General features: G+C 39.3%; 1 protein-coding gene across 1 annotated transcript in view; it reads right to left on the minus strand.

Annotated features, from left to right (window-relative positions):
- The window catches only part of LOC122792759 (phospholipid-transporting ATPase ABCA1-like), a 2,266,772-nt gene that overhangs the window by 1,584,502 nt on the left and 659,410 nt on the right, over positions 1–22,860 (minus strand). Inside the window, exon 14 of the mRNA XM_044060333.1 lies at positions 6,658–6,879. Within this exon, the coding sequence (XP_043916268.1) occupies positions 6,658–6,879 (222 nt within the window). The remainder of the gene's footprint in view (positions 1–6,657; positions 6,880–22,860) is intronic.

A 22,860-nucleotide genomic window follows, 5' to 3' on the forward strand; every position in this document is an offset into this window, starting at 1 on the left:
GTTATTCAGGCAGACACAAAGGTTGATTGTGCCATGCTGATTGGTAGGCAATCAGCCTGCCTGCATTCAACTCTGTTCAGAGACCATTTGGGTTGGCAACACAGTAACCAACATGGAGACTGGCAGCTGAAGAACCAACATGGGAGAGCCAATATCATCATCATCATCAGTCTTCATCGTGCATTAACTCTCACTATTGTCACTTCTTCAAGCTTGTTTATGGAGTTGTAGGAAGCTTTCTTTAACACAGAGAAACAGGACAGTTATAATAATAATACCTAACCTCACTCACAGGTTGCATATGTATCACCACGGGGGGGGGGGGGGTGAAACATTCTCCCCTCTGTGAGTGCATGCCAGCACACATGTACTAGCAAAGGCTACTGTCACTGGTTTGGCAGTGACAAGCCTGCAACCCTACCCCAGCTATTTCATTACATATAAGCCTCTGCTTTCATAATAATGACCAGGTGACAAAAAGATAAAAAACATTTTACCCTTCCCTGAGATGGCTGGACTGGCATTGACCAACGGCTCCATTCTTCCCTTGCCTGGCTCCACACTTGGTTGATAACCAGTGCCTTGGTACTCTATGTCACGGAACCAGGCACAACCTGCGCTGTGGATCAGTGTAACTACAACATGAGCAAGATACAGAGATAATTGCTTTAAAGACCACTAGAATGTGTAGCATATATTTGAAACACTAAGATTCATAGTCAGTAAAAAAGCACTTCTTAGACTGTCATCAGAGTAGATGGGTTATGTACCAAGTACATCTGAGACAAGCCAAAAAATTCATTTTGAGAGACCTTTTGGTTGCATTTATGTCCATTGTGTTGTGGCTAAAAGGTATAGTGCTTTAATATATTAAAAACCCGTTGAGTTTTACATCTCTAACAGATTTATTTGACTAATTCACCAAAATATTAATCAAGGAAGTGTCTACAGATGTGGTCTAAATAGATATTATAAATGTATAATAGAGTCTTAAAGAGTATGTGTGTGTGTGTGTGTGTGTGTGTGTGTGTGTGTGTGTGTGTGTGTGTGTGTGTGTGTGTGTGTGTGTGTGTTTGTGTCTGTGTGTGAGTGTAATTTAACTAACTGTAGGAAAGGTTCTAGGGGATATGTCTAGGTTAACAACTGGAAGGAGAATAGGATAAAGGCGCTGTATAAATAGAAATCATGAAAAAAAGGACTTAAAGGTGACATACTTAGTATAACAAATATTCAATACCAAGTCAGCAACCCAAACTACCTGCTTGGTACCACAAATGACCATAGCCTAACTACAGCCCAGAAATCCTTCCATACTCTCTAAATCTCAAAAAGAGCAATCTTCACAAGTAATTTGTCAAAATCTAAAGAACACGTCTAGAGAAGACATGCTTGAAGTTGACCTTTAGAATGTTAACTGGACCCCTCTCAGTCAACAAGTAGCCCCCATAAAAGTTATGGGCATCTTTATCTGAAATGTAAACCAGTTCTGTAGCAAAGTTTTTACAGTTTCCACCAAAACAGTTATAAAGCAAACTTGCAAGCAATGCAATGAAGCATGGGAAAAATGGAAAGGCGCAGGCATAGATGCAGACTAAAAACGTTTCACACCTACAGCAGAACTATAACTTATTTATAAGGGACAATACTATGACCAACTAATTTAAAATTAGCTAGCCTTGTTCTCAAATGCAAGACAGTTTTGGCAAGTAATTAAGAATATATGCAATACTGGAGTCCCTGAGACAGGAAAAACCAAAAACTAAAATGGATGTTAACCTACTACTGCAGTTCAAGGACATCTTCTATATTGGTAATACAACTAACAATAGAAATAATTCTACCACTGAGACTGTCCTATGTACCAGACTTCCTCTACCTATAGTTACCACCCATGTTCCTGCTTTCACAAATATCAGTAGCAAAATAGGAAGCTTCTTATAAAGTTAGACAAAAGATTCACCCAACCATCTTGTACTGCACCCCCCCCATTTATAAACCTTTCTTCAAATCTGAAGTGACAAATCCCTTGCCCACATAATTAACCTATCACTAACCTCTGTTTTACTGCTGTCTCATCTTAAGCATACACTCATAGTTGCCTGCCAAAAATACCATCTGTTAATAAACCCAAGGACTACTGCCCCATCTCCATCCTCTGCCCAATAATAAAACACTTTTAAAAAATTCTCCACAAATAAATGATAGAGCATATTAATAAATATATCATGCTATTAATTTGCATTGGATTAAGGATCGCCATAACATGTTAATAGCCACCCTCTCCATTGTGCTGCCCTGGGTGGCATAGTGGTGCAGTAGATAGTGTTGCCTCACTGCAAGAGATTATCCAGTTTGATTCTTGGATGGGCCGCCTTCCTTGCAGAGTCTGCATGCCCTCCCTATCTTCATGTTCATTTCCTCCCACGTGCCAAAGACATGCAGTAGATGGACTGGACACTCTAAACTGGTCATAGGTGTCAGTATGCATGCAAGTGTCTGGTGTGGAAGAACTACCAGGGCAGGGCTAGCCAACACGGGTGTAAACTTTGGCTCTGGATGAATGGCACCCTTGAAGTGACACACACAGACCATGTGTGCAAAAATGGGAAAAACGGCTTTTGGCTGGTTGGAATACAATAAAGATCCTCTGCACAGCAAAAAGCAACATCTGCACTAACATGGTTACAGGAAATCTAACTGCTGGGGAATGTATTGACCTCAAGGAAGCATGTGAAGGCATAAGTCATCAGCTCCTGCTGTTAACCCTCCACAGACTAGGATTCAGTACCAGTAAACTAAACTAAAATGCCAAACTATCTTCCTAGCTGTACATTTTCTGCCCAAAATGGCAACCAGATCTCTTCTACAGCACCATCAACACAGGGGTCTGTATCAAGACCATTAGTATTTTCCTTAAAAAAAAAAAAAAAAAAATTCAGCAGTAAAGTTTCTTACCCTATAAGAGCTCAAAGACCACAGCTCCCTTACAATCCTAGGTCTAGCAAGGAACAGAATAAATCTGGTGCAAATGTAAAGCTACATTGGTCCATATCTAGGCTTTGCATTTGCATTCCCCCACCTCATTTAATATCTCACTGAATAACCCCTTACTCAGCTGAAAGCCTGATATTCTATATCTTATTAATTTACCACAAAAGATATGTCATCGCTTGCTGAGGATATTTTATTAACCAGACTGGAATAAAGTTACCCCTTATACCCCTTAGTTCAACCAACAACACTCCTTTACTCCATCCATCTATAATACAATCTGACAATTCATTGATTTGTCTCCAAAATTAAAATACCATTGTGATACACTGCAGATAACTAAATGGCTGCCATTTACCATGTGCGCCACCTTCCTACTATCCTCCCTCACCTTCAAAGATACATACTACAACTACTGTTCCTTACTTAACAATAAACATCACTAATGGCACCCATTTATGGTATACAGGACAGCAATTACAGCTCATTTACCTTTGTATCACTATAATTCATAAAAATAAAATACGCTGGGAATGTATTTTACAAGACAAAGCCTTCTGTCCATTATGCTCAAAATTGTAAGCTTCAGAACAATACTTAAAACTCACGTAGGTGAAATCAATAAATGTAAGGGTTACTACTGATAGAATCTTAACCATGCAGTCTAATAATGCGGTCAAATATGGTCCTAAACTATCCCTGACCTCCCACATGTTGGCCTTTTCTACTATCTCTACACATATTATTTTTACTCATATAAACATATGACTGTTAACAAATATTTACAGTTTTATATAACCATCTCATACCTACAGAATAGTATCACAATGTATGAACTAGGCTGTCAAATATCAAAACCTTATATTGCAAGACTGTATTAACAGCAGCTAACTGATATTTATCTTTCTTTGTCTCTCTCTTTCCTCCTACTGAAAACAAAAAAACTTCTAGAACTGTCATTGGTAGAGTTGTGTTCAAGTTTCTTTGTAAGAGTTTTGTAAATTGCATTTGATGTGTGTGTCAAGTTATATAAGCAGCTAACCTTTTGAAATGTGTCTTGAAGATTACAATAAGGTTAACTTGATTGTAACACTTGCCTTTAAAAACTATGCTGTGACCCAGGTCATGACTGCAAAGGGTCCTGGGGCCAGACCACCTATCTGGTTAAGAAATCAAATCTAAATAAATAAAACATGCAATAAACAAATCAGTTCTGAACCTAACGCTTTTAAAATGTCCATAAAACAGACAAAGGAGAGAATTGTGAAACAGCTTTCTCTTTGAGATAACATAAAAATTACAGTTAATTTACTGAATTATCATTGAAAAAAAAAAAAAAACAAAACAAGAGAATGAAACAAGGCTTAAAATGGTCAAAGTTAGACATGTAGTTCCATTGTTGGGTAACGTAAATGAAAAGACTTTGAAGTGATGCATCTGTGAAATATAAACTTTTATGAAAACTGCACAGTGGGAGGTATGATGTTAGTGACAACAGCATCAGTGGAAACAAACTTTGATGTTATTATTTCTGATAACTGAAAAGTGGTCATCCAGTGTGAAAACAGTAGTGAGAATTTATGGGCGAGGCTTTGCAAAATAAAGAGGGAATTATTCTCCCTTTTTATAGACAACAGGTGAGATGATATTTGAAATTATATTTTTGCAGTTTTGGAGTAGCCAACGTGTAAATACATTAAGAGAATAGATAGATTGTTGATAAAGTCAGTAGAAATTGTGGCGTACATTAAATAAAATATAAAGACAGAGACTTATGGAACATCATTTTTATATATACTTAAAAATAGGAAAGAGAAAAAATACATAATAGAAGTATTTAAGATTCTAACATGAAACAGGTCTTTGCAGCACATTTTGTAGAGCACCTATACAGAAACAAGGATTTTCAATGGGAAGAGAGAAGTTGATTTAGTGGAGCAAGGATTTTCTTTGCACAGAGATTTATTTGTAAGCATTCATCACGACAGGCAATGTATCCTATATGTGAGCAGATGTTGGAGGGTAACATTGGTAACAGTTGCCAGCAGCCATTTTGCCACACCTTTTTGGTAGGCACTGGCTGTGGCCAGAGGTACACACACATCAGTGTCATATGATATCAGTGATTCAGCAATCTTAATGTAATTAGTAGGGTATATTAGTACAAAGATATTTCCACTGCAATTAGAATTGCACAACAGTTTGTCTCTCTAAATTATATATTTCTCAGTGTTTATTAGGTATTGATGAATAACAGTGGTACCTTCGATGATATGTAAATATATTTTACCATGGTTCTGTATCATGTTATGGAAGAAAAAGCTAATCTCCCCAGAAGACTGCGATCTTAGAAAATTATTTAACATAGTCGAGCCTCTATAATGATCGAAAAGATGAACAGTCTATGCCTGATGATAAGTCACTGATTTGTATAAAATAACAATACACTAATGAAGCTACCAGATCAGTGTACCTGCATTGACCTGGATAGACAACACAAAGAAGAAACAAAACAAGTTCCTAATGTACCATCTTTAAAGTTACTAGCTGACTTGATTTGCTAGTCCAGCTATAGTAACAGCATTCCTAGGGTAGCTGGAAAAAAAAGTGAGCATGCTTTGTAGTTAGCTTATTAAAGATTCATACACAGAGCAGAGTAACAAAAAAAAAAAAATACAACATGGAATTTTGTTTTCATGGACTCAGAAACAGGTTAAAGGCTTGTCGAGATAGAGATAAAAATTATTATTATTATTATTATTATTATTATTATTATTATTATTGCTATTATTATTGCAATTTCAAGAAATACGAAAGGAAAAACTGTATGGGATTATGCAAGGAGATGATTAAAAAAAAAACATTTAAGGGAACTTTCCAAATGCCTTTCACCCTCATCTTGGATAAGCATATAAACTGAAAAAGAAAACTGCACTACAAAATTAAATGCAAAGCTCATACATGGCACCAAGATAGTATTAATTAAATATTATAAGTATGGCTATCAATAAAATGAAATCAAACTAGAGACAGCAAAAGGTGTGGGATGAGTTAAACTTCCAGTACTTTAAATTTTTTTTAATGTATTACATCAATGTATACATCAAAGAAGAGCATGCATTCCTGAACAGTGCCAGCGATTTTGTAAGGGACTACTTACGCATTTCAAAAGAGACTACGTTTAGAGTGGTACACAAGTATGCTCAGTAAAGTTAAAACATTGTAACTAGACTGACTCAACTGTAACAGTTTAGCTTGTCTGAGAAACAGCTGTTACACTTAACTGATTGGTTTGTTCTTCAGCTGACAATTACTGGTTGGAAATACAGCAGCAAAACAAACACCTTGTTGCAAAACAGAACAACTCAGAACAGCTGGGAAGTCCTTAATACAATTATATATTTCCATAGTGGGATTTCAAGCAGCTGATCGTGAATGCATTCCAGCATTTTCATGAAAAACCATGTCACAACAAGATAATTAATAAGGCATTACTGTAATATATGGGGAAGAACATTAAAATACAATTACTACAATTAATCTAAAAGTAAAAAAGAGGCTTGATTTTTAGAAAAAAAAATGTTAATCTGGAGGCTTTTTGAGCATTGTAGTTATCCATAAACAAGTACAGAAAAGGAGGGTAAATAAAACAAATAAATTACCTACCACTATTATCTTTATTCGAAATGTCAGGTAATCTTGCCAGGCAAAGCAGAGGACATGAGGCAAATAGAGTACAAAGTAAATGATTCCACCACAGGCAGCCGCTAAATTGGCTTTAGAGAAGAAAACGCTGATGAAAAAGCACTCTGATATTGTGGCAATGCAGAACACAATTAGGAAGATGAACAGAACGGAGGGGTCACTGTAATGAAGGATTTTTCCAAACTGTTAAAGACAAAATAAACAATTAACTCTCACAAGTATATGCCCTATTCTCTAAGAAACAAATATTCATTTCCAGTACTAGTTATTGCATAACTGCATTTCTGTTAAGCTGTTAAGTATAGTATTGAATTGCTTTTGTGAATTCAAAAAAAAAAAATGTAAAAAAAAAAAACTGTTTTAAAGTAGTTCATACTATGCATTTTGAGTGAAATTCGACCTTGTGAATGAAGTGCTGTTTTAACTGATTTGTTGTGCCAATAAAGAGAAATATAAATATATGAGAGCAGGACTGAATCATACCAATATGGAAAGGTTTATTTTATTATATAATTCATACTTATTATATGAACACTAGATCATTAAAGCTTTAGCAACCATGTTAGTAAAATCCAGATATCCAGTGCAGTTCTTACCCAGCAGAAACTGTATTCTGAAGGACCTCTATTGACCTGTGTTTAGAGCTGATAAAGTTAATGTTTTCACTTTAAAAAAAATTTAGACTCAAAACCTACACAGCCAAGTAATTTCTGAGATGTATTCTGTTAAAAAGTAGTGTCTGAAAATAACATTTGGAACAAGCATTACTGAGGTTTGATTTTCTAAGAGATCATACTATGAAAATCATAGGGCAACCATTCAGAGAACCACAAAATTACAGGGTGGGAAATGCTAAAAAAGTGATTTGTTAGAAAATGATTCTTCCCACTAAACATCTTGAACAAATGGGTTATATTTTCATATGTCACTAAGTGTTAGAACCGTTTGCTTTAGAAGTATTATGTGTTTTATGTAGTTACACAACTGCTGAAGAACATTTTCTACAGAAAGAGCTGACAGTAAAAAGCACGGTCAGTGCTGAATGCAGCAAAGGCATCGTTGCTGCAAGCTATCTTAGCAAGATTTGTGACTATCATAACTGTGGCAAGATTTATGAAAATTTGGTTTGTGAAATGAGATAAACTATATTAGGGGTTAGAAAATGGGTTTTGTGTGTGCCAGTTGAAAGTGCAGGGGTTAGCAGGACTGGATAGTATATGAGCTTCTAAATTCTTCCATCTTTTCTAGTATTTAAATAATGTGTTTGCAGGGGGCTGTGCTTGTTTTTACCAGGCTGAGGAGTGGTGACTCATCACTGTGATATAGTAGAAATTCCCTGAGGCTCCAAGAGCAAAATAAGTGGGTTTTTTTTACATTTATTTCATTGAATTGCACTTCCTAAAGCTTATAGGTGTGCTATACAGCTAATCTACTACATTTTGTACTGTTATAATGCTTTTTTATTGTTTTGCTGCATTTTTGTACTGTTTTATACTGTTTTAACTATATTTCCATTATAAAGTAGTGTTTCATTACTGTTAACTGCATTTTTACTGAGTTACTTAACTGTAAACTACTTATTTTTCATACTGAGAGTTGTATTTTCTGTTTGTGAGCGCTCTATCTCTGCTTTTCAGTGCATTTTCTGGAAGTTTTCTGTGTTCTAGTCTAGTAGCATAGTCTGGATATAAGTTTATTGAATCCATGTCTGGTTGTTTTACTTGCTGAGTTTTCTGGCAGACATCTTGTGCTGGTAGGGGTCTGCCATCTCTGTTAGTGAGAGTAACAGGGTTGCCTGACCTCTAGCACCACGAGTGATTGGTTGAAAGTGCAGGACCTAGCATGATTGGGTTTGTGATCCGAGCTTCTAGATTTTTCCATCTTTTCTGGCATTTAAACCCTGTGTTTGCAGGGGGCTGTGTTTGTTTTTGTCAGACTGAGGAGTGGTGATTCATCACTGTGATGTAGCAAAAATTCCCTGAAGCTCCAAGAGCAGAATGTGTCTTTTTTTTTTTTATTTAATTGAATTGCACTTCCTAATACATATAGTTGTGCTATACAGCTAATCTACTACATTTTGCACTGTTATAAAGCTTTTTGTACTGTTTCACTGCATTCTTGCACTGTTTTATATTTGTTAACTGTATTCTCATTGCTAAGTAGTGTTTCATTACTGTAACTGTGTTTTTACTGAATTACTTAACAATAAACTGCTTTTTTCATACTGAGAGTTCAATTTTCTGTTTGTGAGTGCTCTGTCTGTGCTTTTCTTTGCATTTTCTGGAAGGTTTCTGTGTTCTAGTTAAGTAGCATAGTCTGGATACAGGTTTGCTGCATCCAGGCCTGGTAGTTTTGTTGATGAGATTCCTGGCAGCCATCTTGTGGTGGGAGAGGCCTGCCATCTCTGTTAGTGAGAGTAGGGCTGCATGATCTTTTCTAGCATGAGTGATTGGTTGAAAGTGCAGGGGCTAGCAGGATTGGGTTGTAATTTGAGCTCCTAGATTTTTCCATCTTTTCTGGTATTTAAACTCTGTGTTTGCATGGGGCTGCACTTGTTTGTGCATTGCACACATCCGCTGTACTGATTTAACCCATTGTTAAGTATTCCAGCTTCAAATTTTCCCTTACTAGCACTAGCTCGATCCTGAGGTAGTGAAGCTTTCTAACAGCCTCTGTAGAAACACAAGCTACTGATACTCATCTCAGATCTTTTCACTTTCAGCCCCCCTTAGCTCATCCCACTCAACAATTCTCCCAAATATGGATAGACAGTTTCCTACAGTTTCTCCTGCCAATCTGGTTGATATGGGCATCCTGAGACACTGTAGCAACTGTCGCATGTACAGACAACCTTATCTTACTACCACCTAGGAACACAAATTGTAAGAGATGCAATTACATTAAAAACCTGGAGTCTATGCTCTCTCCCTCCCAATCCAGTATACCTGGCACTGAGAAGGCTGTCTGCACAAACAACACACCTCAAACATCAATTGCACCAACACAACACACACCCACATATATCTAAACAAGAGAGACCTCTGAGACACAAACACACACAAACTCCATAACCTACCACACCACATACCACACATAGTCCATATGCCTATGTCTCACAGCCATCAAGACTTAACTATAAACCCAATATTTTAATCATATGAGACTCCATTGTGAGACACACAGATATGCCCCTCATCAGGCTGGATAAGGAGAAAGTCATGGTAAGTTGTTTGTTAGGTGCCAGAATCTGCCACATCACTCAGACACTCAAGTCACTCAAAAAGTACTGCTATGACTCTGTCATAGTACATGTTGGCGTGAATGACTTGAGATGTACCTCTCTTAACTATATGAAGAGAGACATGATTGAGCTCACCGAATATGTCTTCCAGGCAGGTATATTACTAACCTTAAGCAGCATCCTACCTTCACCCAGAATGATGTCTCAATACAAACAAAAAATGATTGACTTTTTAACAACTGGCTTAGTTTCTGGTGTCATTCTAAGGGGATCTAGTACCTGTCAGCCTGGGAAAACATGATTGACAGACCATGATGCTTTGCCAGAGATGGCCTGCATCTCTCTTCCTTGGGCTTCTGGCTCCTTGCAAAGGCTCTTGATTCCCCCATAGTGCCTTTTTTAAGCAATGTCGTGAGGTCAAAACTACCGACATGAGAGTCTCATCTAAATGCAATTTAAAGGTCATGCTGCTGAATGCTAGCAGTCTCCTCATGAAACTGCACTCACTGCAATCATTCTTAACCATGGAAGATGCTGACATCTGTGCAGTCACAGAAACCTGCTTCAAAGTTGTGAAGAGCACCCCAGCATTACCTGGTTACTCATCCTATCATACATACAGACCTCAAATTGAGGGCAGCAAAGACAATGGAGGTGGCATTTCAATATATATTAAAGATATACACATCTCCAGACTGCTCAAACACTATGATGCACAAGAGATGCTCCAGGTGCAATTAATGGTTGACAATACTCCTGTTCAAATCATAGATAGCTACAGGCCCAAATGTTGACTCAGGATGCCCATGCCACCTATCTGTACCTCCATGAATCTATTAAGATTTAACCAAACATCTTGATCCTGGGCAATTTTAACCACCCAACCACTGATTGGAAGAACTACTTGAGCCAGAACACAAATGCCGAAAGATTCCTTGACTTTGTCAGGGCCTTGGATCAGTTGGTTGACACCCCCACAAGAGGTGACAGCATTATGGACTTGGTACTAACCAACACAGGAAACCACTGCAGCATTCCTGCAGTGTCATCATTCCTGGTAAGATCAGACCACAAAGAGGTCACCTTCAAAGTCACCATCTCCCCTGCCCCCCATCTATGGTTAATCAAAAAAACTTCTCCAAAGCTGATAACAACCTCCCGAGGGAAGATCTAAACAGCTTCACAGCTCCCTTTCCATCAGAAGGAACTGGTGCTAATATCCAAACCTCCACCCAAGTACTATATGACCATTTATGTAAATACATAGATTCAGCAATACCAGACAGGACAAAATCCTCCTCCTCAAGGAAGAGTAAACCTGTCTGGTGGACATTGGCTATAAACAAACTCTACAACAAAAGGAAAAAAATTGCTGTCCAGGACCAAGAAGGAACAGGTGCCAAATTGGAAGCAATCTCTCCTTGGCCTAAACAGGAAAATAAGGGTATTAGTGAAGTGCTCCAAATCTAACTTCGAGTCAAAATTGGCCACATCTTCTAAAGACAATCATAAGGCCTTCTTCACATACATTTGCAATCTAAGGGGAAATACCCAAATCTGCTCAGAACTGATGGTGAAAGACACCATGTGAACAAATGCTGTGGATATAGCCAACCTGCTGGCAGACAGGTTCAGTGAAAACTTCACCCATCTATCCCCCTATCAGTAATCCAGGATATCCGCAGCATCTGGCCCCACCCTTATCTCTAGAGAACAAGTCATTACCACCCTCTCAAAGGCTAAAAACACAGCTTCCAAAGGACCTGATAACATTTTATTTATTTATTGCATTTGTTTACCGGGAAAGTCCACTGGGACTAAAAGAGCCCATTTGTGGAGGCCCGGAGAGAAAAGCTCTGACAAGAACATAGATGCAGAAAAAAAATTAAACATTAATTGGTACAGAAGTAGAAACAGTGTTATACATAGTGGTTACAGTAATATATACAGAATAAATACATAAGCCAGGAATTTAGTTGGTGTGATTACAGTAACATATACAGAATATATACATAAAAGCAGGAATTTGTTGGTTGCCAGATGAATTCAGAGTAGTAAAAATGGAGATAAATTATTCAACATTATTGTGCCAGTATCAACAAGTGATGAAAGTATCATGAGTCACTAGTAGCAAAAGACATAGGAGTTTGGTAATCATATAAGGAGAGGGAAGAGGTTAGGTTATAGAGCAAGAACATAGCTAGGAAGACTTGAGATGACTTTTCAGTGTTTGTTTGATGGTGGTGGTGCTGCCCGCATTTCTTATAGAAGGAGGAAGCGAGTTCCATAGTTTGGCGATGATGGAGGAGTAGAGCAGTTAAGGTGAGCTTTTCTACTTTTAGAAGTAGATGATTTTCAGATCTTAGTTGCCTGCTGGGTTGGTATTTGGCAAGTAGAGTTGAGAGGGCAGGACAGTCTATGGGTCTGTAGATTATTTTGTGTGCTGTAGTTAGCTGGGTGAATGAGAGATGTTGGGGGAGTTGCAACCACCTAATTGTTTCAGTTACAGTTATGGGATGAGAATTTGGCCTTGGTGGCAAATTTGGCTATTCTGTTGTATCACATATCAAGTTTGGATTTTGTAGAATTTTGGATATTAGTGAGGAGAGGGACACCATAAAGGAGAGAGGGTAATAAAAATGTAGTTGCAAGAGTTTGTCTAGTAGAGAGACTAAGAAAGTGTTGGCGCCTGTACAGCATACCAAGCTTTTGGTGTGTTATTTTTTGATGTTACTGTTTAAGTGTAGGTCAAAGTTTAGGTTTTCATCTATAATAATGCCTAGTAATTTAGTGTGTGGGACAACTTCTATAGTGGTATTGTCTTGGGCTTGTATACTGAAGAGTTTTTTTATCTAGGGGAGTGGTTTTCTTAGGGATAAAAATTACTAGTTTAGTTTTTTTTTTTGATTTAGGGCAAGATGATTATTAAGCATCCAAGATTCAATAGAGGTGAGGGCATTCTGGGTGATCTGCTGGAGTTCAGAGCTGGAATTTGCAGTGCATATTATTGTAGAGTCATCAGCATACTGGATTACTGAGCATTGTGGGAAAATGGTGTGAAAGTTGTTAATAAAGATGCTAAATAAGACAGGACCAAGTATGGAGCCTTGGGGTACCCCTGTGGAAGTACTGAGGAAGGGAGAGTAAGACTGTTGCCATTTGGTGGTTTGCTGCCTATTGGACAGATAGCTATTGAACCATTGTAGTGTAGGTGAGGAAATGTGGAGGGTAGATAGTTTAGAGAGGAGGATAGTGTGGGAAATGGTATTGAAAGCTTTGGAGAGGTTTGAGGAAAAGAGAAGCAATTATTTTACCAGAATCCCATGCCCAGTTAACTGTGTCAAAGAAGGAGAGGAGGGTTGTAGTGGTGCTGTGCCCTGGTCTGAAACCATGCTGAGTGGGTGACAGAATTTTGATTTTCAAGCAGGTGGTTGAGGAGTTGGGCATGGATGCATTTTTCCAGTATTTTAGAGAGGGCTGAGAGAATAGCTATGGGTCGAACATTTGTGGTGTCTGTGTTGGTGCCGCCTTTGTCTAAGGGGAGAATGAATGCTTTTTTCCAGATGTCTGGGACAAGGGACTCTTTAATTGATCTGTTAATGAGTATGCTGATGGGATAAGCTATAGAGTTTGCAGTTAGCTGCAGGAAGTGTGGGGGTAGATTGTCAGGGGCTAGAGTACAGGATTTTAGCTTAAGTAAAAGTTTTTTTATTGTGCTGGTGGGTATGGGGGAGAATTTTAGGTTAGAGCTGTGTGTAGGACTGTATTCTGGGATGGTTTGGTCATCAGCTGTCTTGGTGGTGGTGGTGTTAACCATAGGAAAGGTGGTGGTTAGGTTAACTATGGTGTCAATGAAGTAGGAATTGAAGAGGGTGTCAAGTTCGGTAGAGGTTTTGTGTGGGTCAGGGGATGGGTTGCTTTGAGAACTTAAATGTAATAGATGGTTGATGGAGGACCAGAATTTTTTTGGGATTATTTTTATGATGGCTTTGTAGGTGAAGGCAATGGGCTTTTTTATCATTGGTTATTAGATGTGTTGCCTGGTTACGGAGTTGTTTGTATTGTACTAGAGTTGTAGGGTCTTTGTTTTTCTGCCATGATTTCCAGATTTCATCCCTTGTGAACATGAGTTCTTTGGTGGATTTTGAGAGCCAGCTTGAATGGTTATGTTTTATTCATTTTTGGTGGGTGGGTGCTTGCCTATTTAGGGTGTCTAGGAATGCTGAGTTAAAGAACTCAACAGCCTCATTAAGTGGCAGGGATTTGAGGGGATCCCAATTTACATTAGCTAAGGTTTCATTAAGTATGGATGGTTAGAACGTAGTCAAATTTCTGGTTGATTTGTATTGGTGTTGCCCTGGGGTTGGGGTGGTTTTGCATAGGATATATGCTTGGTGGTGGTCACTAATGGTATTAGGTAGTATGCCTACAGTGATGATATTGTTAGGGTGAGTCACTAATATCCAGTCTATTGCGGAGCCCAAAATGTTATTTTTGTGGGGTCTGGTGATGTCTTCAATTAGTTGGGAGAAGTTGCAAAGATTTATGTTTTTTGAGGGATTGTTGAGGCAATGTCTAGCCAGTCAATGTTTACATCATTATCTATGTTTTGTGAAGTCCAAGCAAGTATTTCTTCTAATATTGGTATGTTGTTTCCTGGAGGGATATACAGAACAATTATGCAAATGTTTTTATGGTTGTTAAGTTTTAAAATAGAAATTGGTACTTCAGCTGGGGAGAAGTCAGGTGTTGGTTTTGAGTAGGGGATTAATGTATATTTGCTAGGGAAGAGTATTGCTACTCCTCCTCCTCTCTTGTTTGGCTGATCGGCTCTCAAGCATGAGTACCCTAGGGGAAGAAACTCAGTGTCTTTTACATATGATTTCAACCAGGTTTCGGTAGCTGCTATAATATCAGGGTTGTTTTGTGAAATCCATGCCTGGAGTTCAGGTATCTTGTTTTTAAGGCTTTGGAGATTTATGGTTGACAGCAAGAGAGATTTGCTAAGTTTGCTAGGGCTGGGGGCTGTTGGACCTGGGTTGGGATGTACATAACCACACTGAGATATAAAGCTTTGCCAAATTATGAGAGCTATACTTATTTTTTTCTTGCAAATGGTATAGTTGCTGCTGGTGGATGCAGGCTGCATCCTGCATCAACTCAGGCAGCAAGTCGCAGTACAATTAGGCATCATATTCATCCTAAGTCTGAGTATCGGTTTCATCCCAGCCAAGTTGAGGATGGCCGCTGTCAACCCTCTGCACAAAGGCAGGGCATCAACCGATCCAGGTAATTATAGACCCATCAGCCTAACTAGCCTGATTTTCAAGATCATGGAATGCATCATCATGGACCACATTAACAAAGACATCAGCAACCTCCAAATGCTTGAACCCACACAGTTTGGTTTTGTCAAGGAGAAGTCATGCCTGTTAAACTTGGTGGACTTCTTTGTGTCAGTCACCAAAGCTATGGATGAGGGGAAGATGGTGCATGCTGCCTACCTTGACCTGGACAAGGCCTTCAACACTATTCCTCACTCAGGCATAATACACTATCCCAGCTTGGTGTACATCTGTATGTGACCAGATGGGTAGCTACCTTTCTCAATGATGGTACTCACTCAGTCAAAATAGCAGAAGCTACCTCAAGTAGTAGACCTGTAATGAGCGGCATTCCCCAGGGATCAGTCTTGGGGTCCCTGTTATTTGGGATATACTTCTCTGAGGTGCAAGCCAAAACCAGAGGTCTATGGCTGACCAAGTTTGCAGATGACTGCATGCTGGGTGCTGTCATCAACTCCCTTATTGATGTAGACATGCTACAAGAGGGTCTCACCCAGATAAATGACTGGTGCCAGAAACACGGCCTCAAACCAAATGCCAACAAATACATCATCACCCCCTTTGGGAGAGAGTGACATCTCCAAATATTATCACATTAATAGGTTCATAGGTTCATAGGTAGGTACTAGGCTATTGGCCCTAGGGCCTATATAAGCCTAGCCAAAAAGGTACCCTGGCTTTCACCACCCAAGAAAATTATTTTCCTGTGCCCCTGTAGAGCAGAGCTATAGAAGTTATCCCCTGGGTGAATTTCCTATTTCCCATCCAATCATCAAGATTTTTCTTGAAGAGTGCTAATGAGGAGCTTTCTTTGATATATATAGGTAGTTTGTTCCAGAGTATGGGAAGTCTCTGGGATGGGAATCTATCCCTCCAGCATGTTTTGTTTATTGTGGTGACAAGGTTTAGGTCCCTAGAGCATGTAGCTTGGAGGGATTGGGATTTCTTTAAGTGGAGCATGTCCAACAGCTCTGGGTTTGACATAGCTTTGTATTTTAGGCAGAGATCACCTCTGAGTAGGCGATATGCAACGGAGTAAAGCTGGAGTTTTTTGAGACGGTCTGTGTAGGGCATCTGTTTGAGGCCGGTAATCCTCTTTGTGAGGTATTTCTGCAGCCTTTTCAGTTGTTGTAGATGTCTTGTGAGGTACATACCAAAAGGGGCATTGTACTCTATAATGGGTCTAATGAGTGATGAGTAGAGGGGAACAATTACCTCTTTTTTTCCTGGCTGAGAAACCTTTTGTAATGAGGTATGCCACATAGAAGGATTTCCTGACTACTGTGGCAATGTGATTATCAAAGGAGAGACTACTGTCCACCTGTGTCCCAAGGTCTCTTATCATACTTTCAGTGTTAAGTATACTACCGCCTATGTGGTAGTTCATAGGTACAGAGTTTTTACCAAAGGGGATGACAATGCACTTTTTGGCATTGAGCTTGAGGCAATGGCTTTGACACCAGGCATCTGTCTCAGTGAGGCCCTTTTGTAGGATGTCCACATCATTAGGGGTTTTAATTATGGCACCTAGTTTGCAGTCATCTGCGAAGTCATTACCCAAAGACCTTTTTTGTTAACCTGCACTTCATAGAAGTAGATACCAAACAGGAGAGGACCCATGACTGAACCATGTGGTACTCACTTGTTACTGGTCTGAAGTCAGATTTGGAGTCTGCTACTTTCGCAGTGTGGGTTCTGTCAGTGAGCCAGTTGGCAATCTTGTGACATAGGGATTTATACCTAGTTTAGTGAGTTTATCTATAATTCCAGAGTGGAGGATGGTGTTGAAAGCCTTGACAAGATCTAGATAGGCTGTGTGAACCATCTTACCCTTGTCTACGGCTTTGGTGACTACTTCAAAGAAGACTATCAGGTTTAGGAGACATGATTTGCTTTTTACAAACCCAAACTGGGTGGGGTCCAAAGTTCGGAGTTTACCAATGTCTTTTGTTTATCCTAGATGATATGTTCTATGGCCTTACAATCAGGCTCGTCAGGCTAATGTGAAGGTAGTTTCCAGGGTCTGTGGTGGCTCCCCCTTTGTGGAGTGAGATAACCATCGCTGCGCACCATTCAGTGGGCACAAAGCCTGAGGTGAGGCTATGATTGAACATGGTACTTAGGTGGGGTGCCAGTTCATTCTGTAGTTCGTGTAGAACACAGCCTGTGATGTTGTCAGGTCCCATGGATGCTGTGTTCTTGGCTTTGGAGAGTGTGGTTTTACCTGTGCAGCCATGATTACAGGAACTTTGCAATCTTCTGGTATAGAGATGGGCCCTTTAGGGGGTGAGAGGGGTGTAAAGTTAGCACTGAACATGTCTGCCAGGATGTTGGCAATATCAGTTGGTTCTGTATATTTAATGCCATTGTGCTGTAACTCAGAGTAGATCTGAGCTCTAGAATGCTTTGTGGTTGTCTTTAGAGTCAGTGGTGATTTTGTTTTTGTAACTAGCTTTGGAGGATTTTATGAGGGATCTCACCTTCTTACTGAGGCTGATCAGGGAGTTCCTCCAGTCATGGGATTTTACTCTTTTTTGCAACAGTTTCTTTCTTCTGTTGTAGAGTTTGTTTATGGCAGGGGACCACCAGATTGGCTTCCTTTTTTTGGAGGCTAGCATCTTGGTTCTATTAGGGATAGCATGATCCATGCACTCGTGTAAGTGCTTATAAAATGCATTTGTGTAGGATTCAACAGTCGTACCTCTATTGTCCATCTGCATGGGTGTTGTGAAGTTTGCCGCTTCTGTCTTGAGAAGCATAAAGTTGGCTTTGGAGAATTTTTTTACAGTGGTTTCACTAATGGGGGGTGGGGGCGGGATGTGGATGTCTAGGGTGATTAGCTTGTGGTCAGATCTGACCAACAAGGAATTGACCTCTGGTGTGGAACACTTGTCGCCTATGTTGGTAATAACCAGGTCTAGGATATTGCTGCCCCTGGTGGGGGTGTGGATAAGTTGATTCAAGGCATTGGAATTTATGAATTCCAGAAAATGTTGAGCAAAAGAGTTGGTACATGAGTGGTTTTCCCAGTTAATGGTGGGGTAGTTGAAATCACCCATTATTAGGGTGTTGGGTTGTACCCTAATATTTTCCAGTGTATCAAGAAATAAGGAGTGGGAATCCTGGAGCATGGTGGGGGATCTGTAGCAAGCTACAATTTGGATTGTGGTCTTGCCCAGAGTTAGTTGCACTTGGATAATCTCAGATGCATTATGCTGAGGAACTAGCCTGGAGGTGTGGATATCCTTAATGAATATTGACACTCCTCCGCCTTTAGTGTTTTGGTCCAGGTTAGTTGGCCGAAAGGTGTGATATGAATTATAGCTGGTAATGCAGGGGTGCTCTCTGGAGCCATGAACCAGGTCTCTGTCATTGCACAGATGTCGATGTTCTCCATTTTAAGGAGTGCCTCAAGTGAGTGCATTTTGAGGTTTAGACTTCTAGCATTGAGTAGCATTACCCTCAGAGTTTGCTTGCTTGTAGCTATAATAACAAAGTCCTAAGCACGCAAGCAGTTGTAAGGGACCTGGGCACCCAAGTGGATAGCAATCTAACTTTTGACCACCATGTTGTCTATGCCTCCATTGAACAGAGAGCTTTCTACATGGCTCACTTCATTAGTAAGAGTATTTCTTCCAGGAACAAGGAAGGCATAACTACCCTGTATTTCTCCCTTATCAGGCCCATCATTGAGTATAACACCCCTTTTAGCATGTATCTCATGAAGCACATACAGCAGCTGGAAAGACCACTGAGGATCTTGAGCAAGAGAACCCAGGGCTTCAAAAATCTATCCGACATGGATAGTCTAAAACCCTGTCCCTCTAATCCATCTTATACAGACTCCTCAGATGTGATCTATGTCTGGCATACAGAGCAATCTTTGACCTCACCTTGATGAAATTGCTGCATATCCGTAAGCCAACCTCTACTCATGTGACCCACATAAAAAACCTCAACTTGGTCTGTGACATCAATAGGACTTGCTGGCGGGACTGATTTGTGTCCCAAAGACTCCCCCTTCTGTGGAATAGACTCCTTCTCCATGTCAAGCAGAGTACCTTATTATCCCTTTTTAAGTGCAACCTGGATAACTGGATGGGAAACAGAAAATCCACTCCTGGAATTCCACCTGTGTCCCTGCTAGACAGGGGCATTGGGTGCTGACTTGTGGGAACATGGGGTAATTTATTGGCTAGGCTTATAAGGGCCTCAGGGCCAGTAGTCTAGTAACTTGCTATGATCCAAAGAGCCTATGATCTTAGATACTGCATGAAGGAGAAAACAAGGCTTGTCATAAGGAAAGTATGCATGGAACTACATAAATATAATTCATTATGGCTTACAGACCACATACATAACACAAACCATGAATATGAGATACATGAAACTGTAAATACAAAGCACATGAATGTACTGATATGAGTCGCTTACCCATTAACTAAAAATTTAAAGTGCTGCAGTAATATGACTCAGTGAAGCAAGTAATATATATATATATATATATATATATATATATATATGTATATATATATATACACACACACACACACACACACACACACACTTTTATAGGTGATTTAGTGTATGCAGAGGATTGATTTGCTACCTCACTGCATGATATTAAATAAATATATACCATATCACCATTATTATTTCTTTTTTTTTGGGGGGGGGGGGGTTATGGCTATACTCTAACATGCGTTGTGCTTCCTGACATTTGTATTGCAATCTGATAGTTTATAACTGCAGAGTTACATGCATTGTGTTTCCCGACAATTGTATTACAATGTAATAGTTTGTGAACCTTGAGTTATTTGAATTGAGTTTTCCAGACATCTTTATCACAGTCTTGTCACCAGCAGCAGAATACATTCCCAAGGGCTTCTGCAGATGAGATACAATAGCTCAATGCACTGTCACTGCTTTGAAATGATGCTCCTTTTTATAAGCTGCAGCTGCTGATGTGCATATTCTCTGGTACTGTATGAATGGGTTGCCTGCTGTGCTATCTCATGACTACAAAATGTAATTCATGAAAAGCAGTTCATGAGATCATCTCTGGGCAAGTCTTTACATTCCGTTACATTTCTGTAACGTTCCATTGCAGCAGTTCATCCATACAGTCTAAGTTCAGTGCATCTATACTACTCAAAATACATTTCGGATATTAAATCTCACTTTGTGTTGTGGTCCTCCTTTCAAATCCTGTGAATTAAACTACATAACAAGTTGTTTAAACACACTGCCCCATCTGCTTCTTTTCCAAAATGTGATGGTGATGTTGCAGAAATAACAACATGGCATGGGAGACATAATAATGAACAAAAGCATGTCCATGCAGCATGTATCTGCAACTCATAACCCAATGACTAAGTGTTCACTGCTGTAGCATGTTGCTGCACATAAATATATAACAATTAGTCATTTGTCAAACAGCTTTATTGAGATAACAGCATCTAACTGAATTGACCATCAGTCATCCTTGTATCTGTTAAGCCATGATTTGTGATTAGTCAATGGCAATGTTGTAAACATTATTATGAATAAAAATACAGAATAAATGGTTGCTGACCTCCTTTGCCACTGTACCAAGTCTCCCCTACATTAGCTTTCCCTTCTTCCGTTAATGCGCAGACATTTTCATTTGCTTTTATAGCAGACACCACCATGGGATATTGCAGCTACCTTTTCCTGTGGAAGCCCATCTAGAATGGTAGTAGCATAAATTGCAGTAATTATCAGTTTGTTCAGAAAGTACTTTTCTAGTTGCATCTATGATCATTGGCTTGTGATTTTTCCATCCCTAATTACAATCATACCCATCCGTGTTTATTCGTATGATTAGAGTTAAAATGCAAACTTATGTAATACCTCAGTATTACCTCTCTGGAAGCTCTTAGGAATATGCACTTTTATAGCACTGCTTTGCTGGCCGACATGCAAAGGAACTCTGGAAAATACCAACATAAGATGCAAGTCCATTTTTTCAGTCATTCAAACATTAAAGGACACTTGTAAGCATACCTTTGGAAATGGCATTGTTGCTATCACAAAACCCTTAATCAGAAATGATATTCTTTAGTCATACCATGACACATGACTGCATAAGTGTGCATTGCATGTCTGTGTCGCATTTTGATGCATTGCATATTATGCAGTTCCTTGTGTCTGCCACAATGGTTGCAATCTGAACAACACTGAAGTCATGTTCTTTGGGATGGGCATCTTTGTTTCAGTGGTACTTGAATGCACAACCCCTATGACAGAGAAAGAGAGCTTCATAGCAAAAGAACCTCATCATGTCAGTGACTAACTGAAACTTGTATCTATAGTGGAGGAGAAAGATATAGACTGACTGTTAAACAGAAATTGTTGTACTGTGAGGCAGATGTCAATCCAGCAACACAGTCCAATAGAACACCTGTAGTATGTCCACCCATACACCCACACATTCCTCAATGCTCTAACCACTTTCTACCTTCACTTATATCCCACACAGTAAGATGGTTCAGTTGTTCACCTAATAAATATGTTCCACTCTCATCTTAAGAGAACAATCTGTTTTTTTCTGAGACAGAATCATGCCCTCTAACTTATTACAGCTACCTCACCCTCAGCCCTATGCATACTGGAAATCTTAGTCTCTGGAGGCTAAAAGAACAACATAATCTACATATAAAACAGATGCAGCTGTTAAATCCCGAGAATGGATGGTCCCCAAATGTTAGAAGGAGCTCGGCATCCTGTCCACAAAATTTACAAATAGGTGGGGAATATCAAACTCTTGGTATGTCCTATAATCCACATGAATATGTTTGAAATAAAAGCGACAGTTTGGAGATAACTGTAATTTTACTAATCCAGGGAATAAATGTCATATAGTAATGGATCTGACAAAAGTTTCTACAAGGCATGTTAGGGTTCATGACATATGTAGCCTATACTGGCATACCTCCCAGGACTCCCTTCAGTTTGTGTGCAAAGGTAAAGATCTGATCCACAGTTCTGTGGACAAGAAGGAGCTTCAATGTCCTACTGAAATCAAGGGATCTGATATGTATTTTATTTTCTTTCTAGCACCTTATGCATTCCTAAAGAGGCTGCAAAATGTAATACCTTCCGAAATGGAATGCACCATCATGTCCTTGTTCTTTTTAAACAGAGGCCACTACTGCAGCTTGCTAGTCCAGAATCACTATCTTATTCTTCAATGTAACATCAAAAAGGTATGTTAGCAAGGACATCCTAACAATGTCCAATGTGTTCAGCATGTCTGGCCAGATCACGACTGTTTCTACAGCTTTGCAGAACAGAATTGTTTAATCACTGAAGTATCCTGTTCTACCAAATTGGAATCAACTATATCATATTTTACTGATCTTTTTTCATTGGAGAAAAGCATAATCACTTTTTTCAGGACTTTTTTAAAGTGTTCTTTTTATCTTTCAAGAATATCGCCAGATGAGCTCAGAATTCACCGATATTGCTGAGTACATAGAGACAGAGTAAATCCCATCTTTCCCTCCAGAATCACTGGATCATTTGCTAGAATTTCTCTCTCAGGTCAACAAAAAG

This window comes from Protopterus annectens, chromosome 2.part0 (assembly GCF_019279795.1).
Source record: "Protopterus annectens isolate FY-2018-M chromosome 2.part0, PAN1.0, whole genome shotgun sequence".
NCBI lineage: Eukaryota > Metazoa > Chordata > Ceratodontiformes > Protopteridae > Protopterus > Protopterus annectens.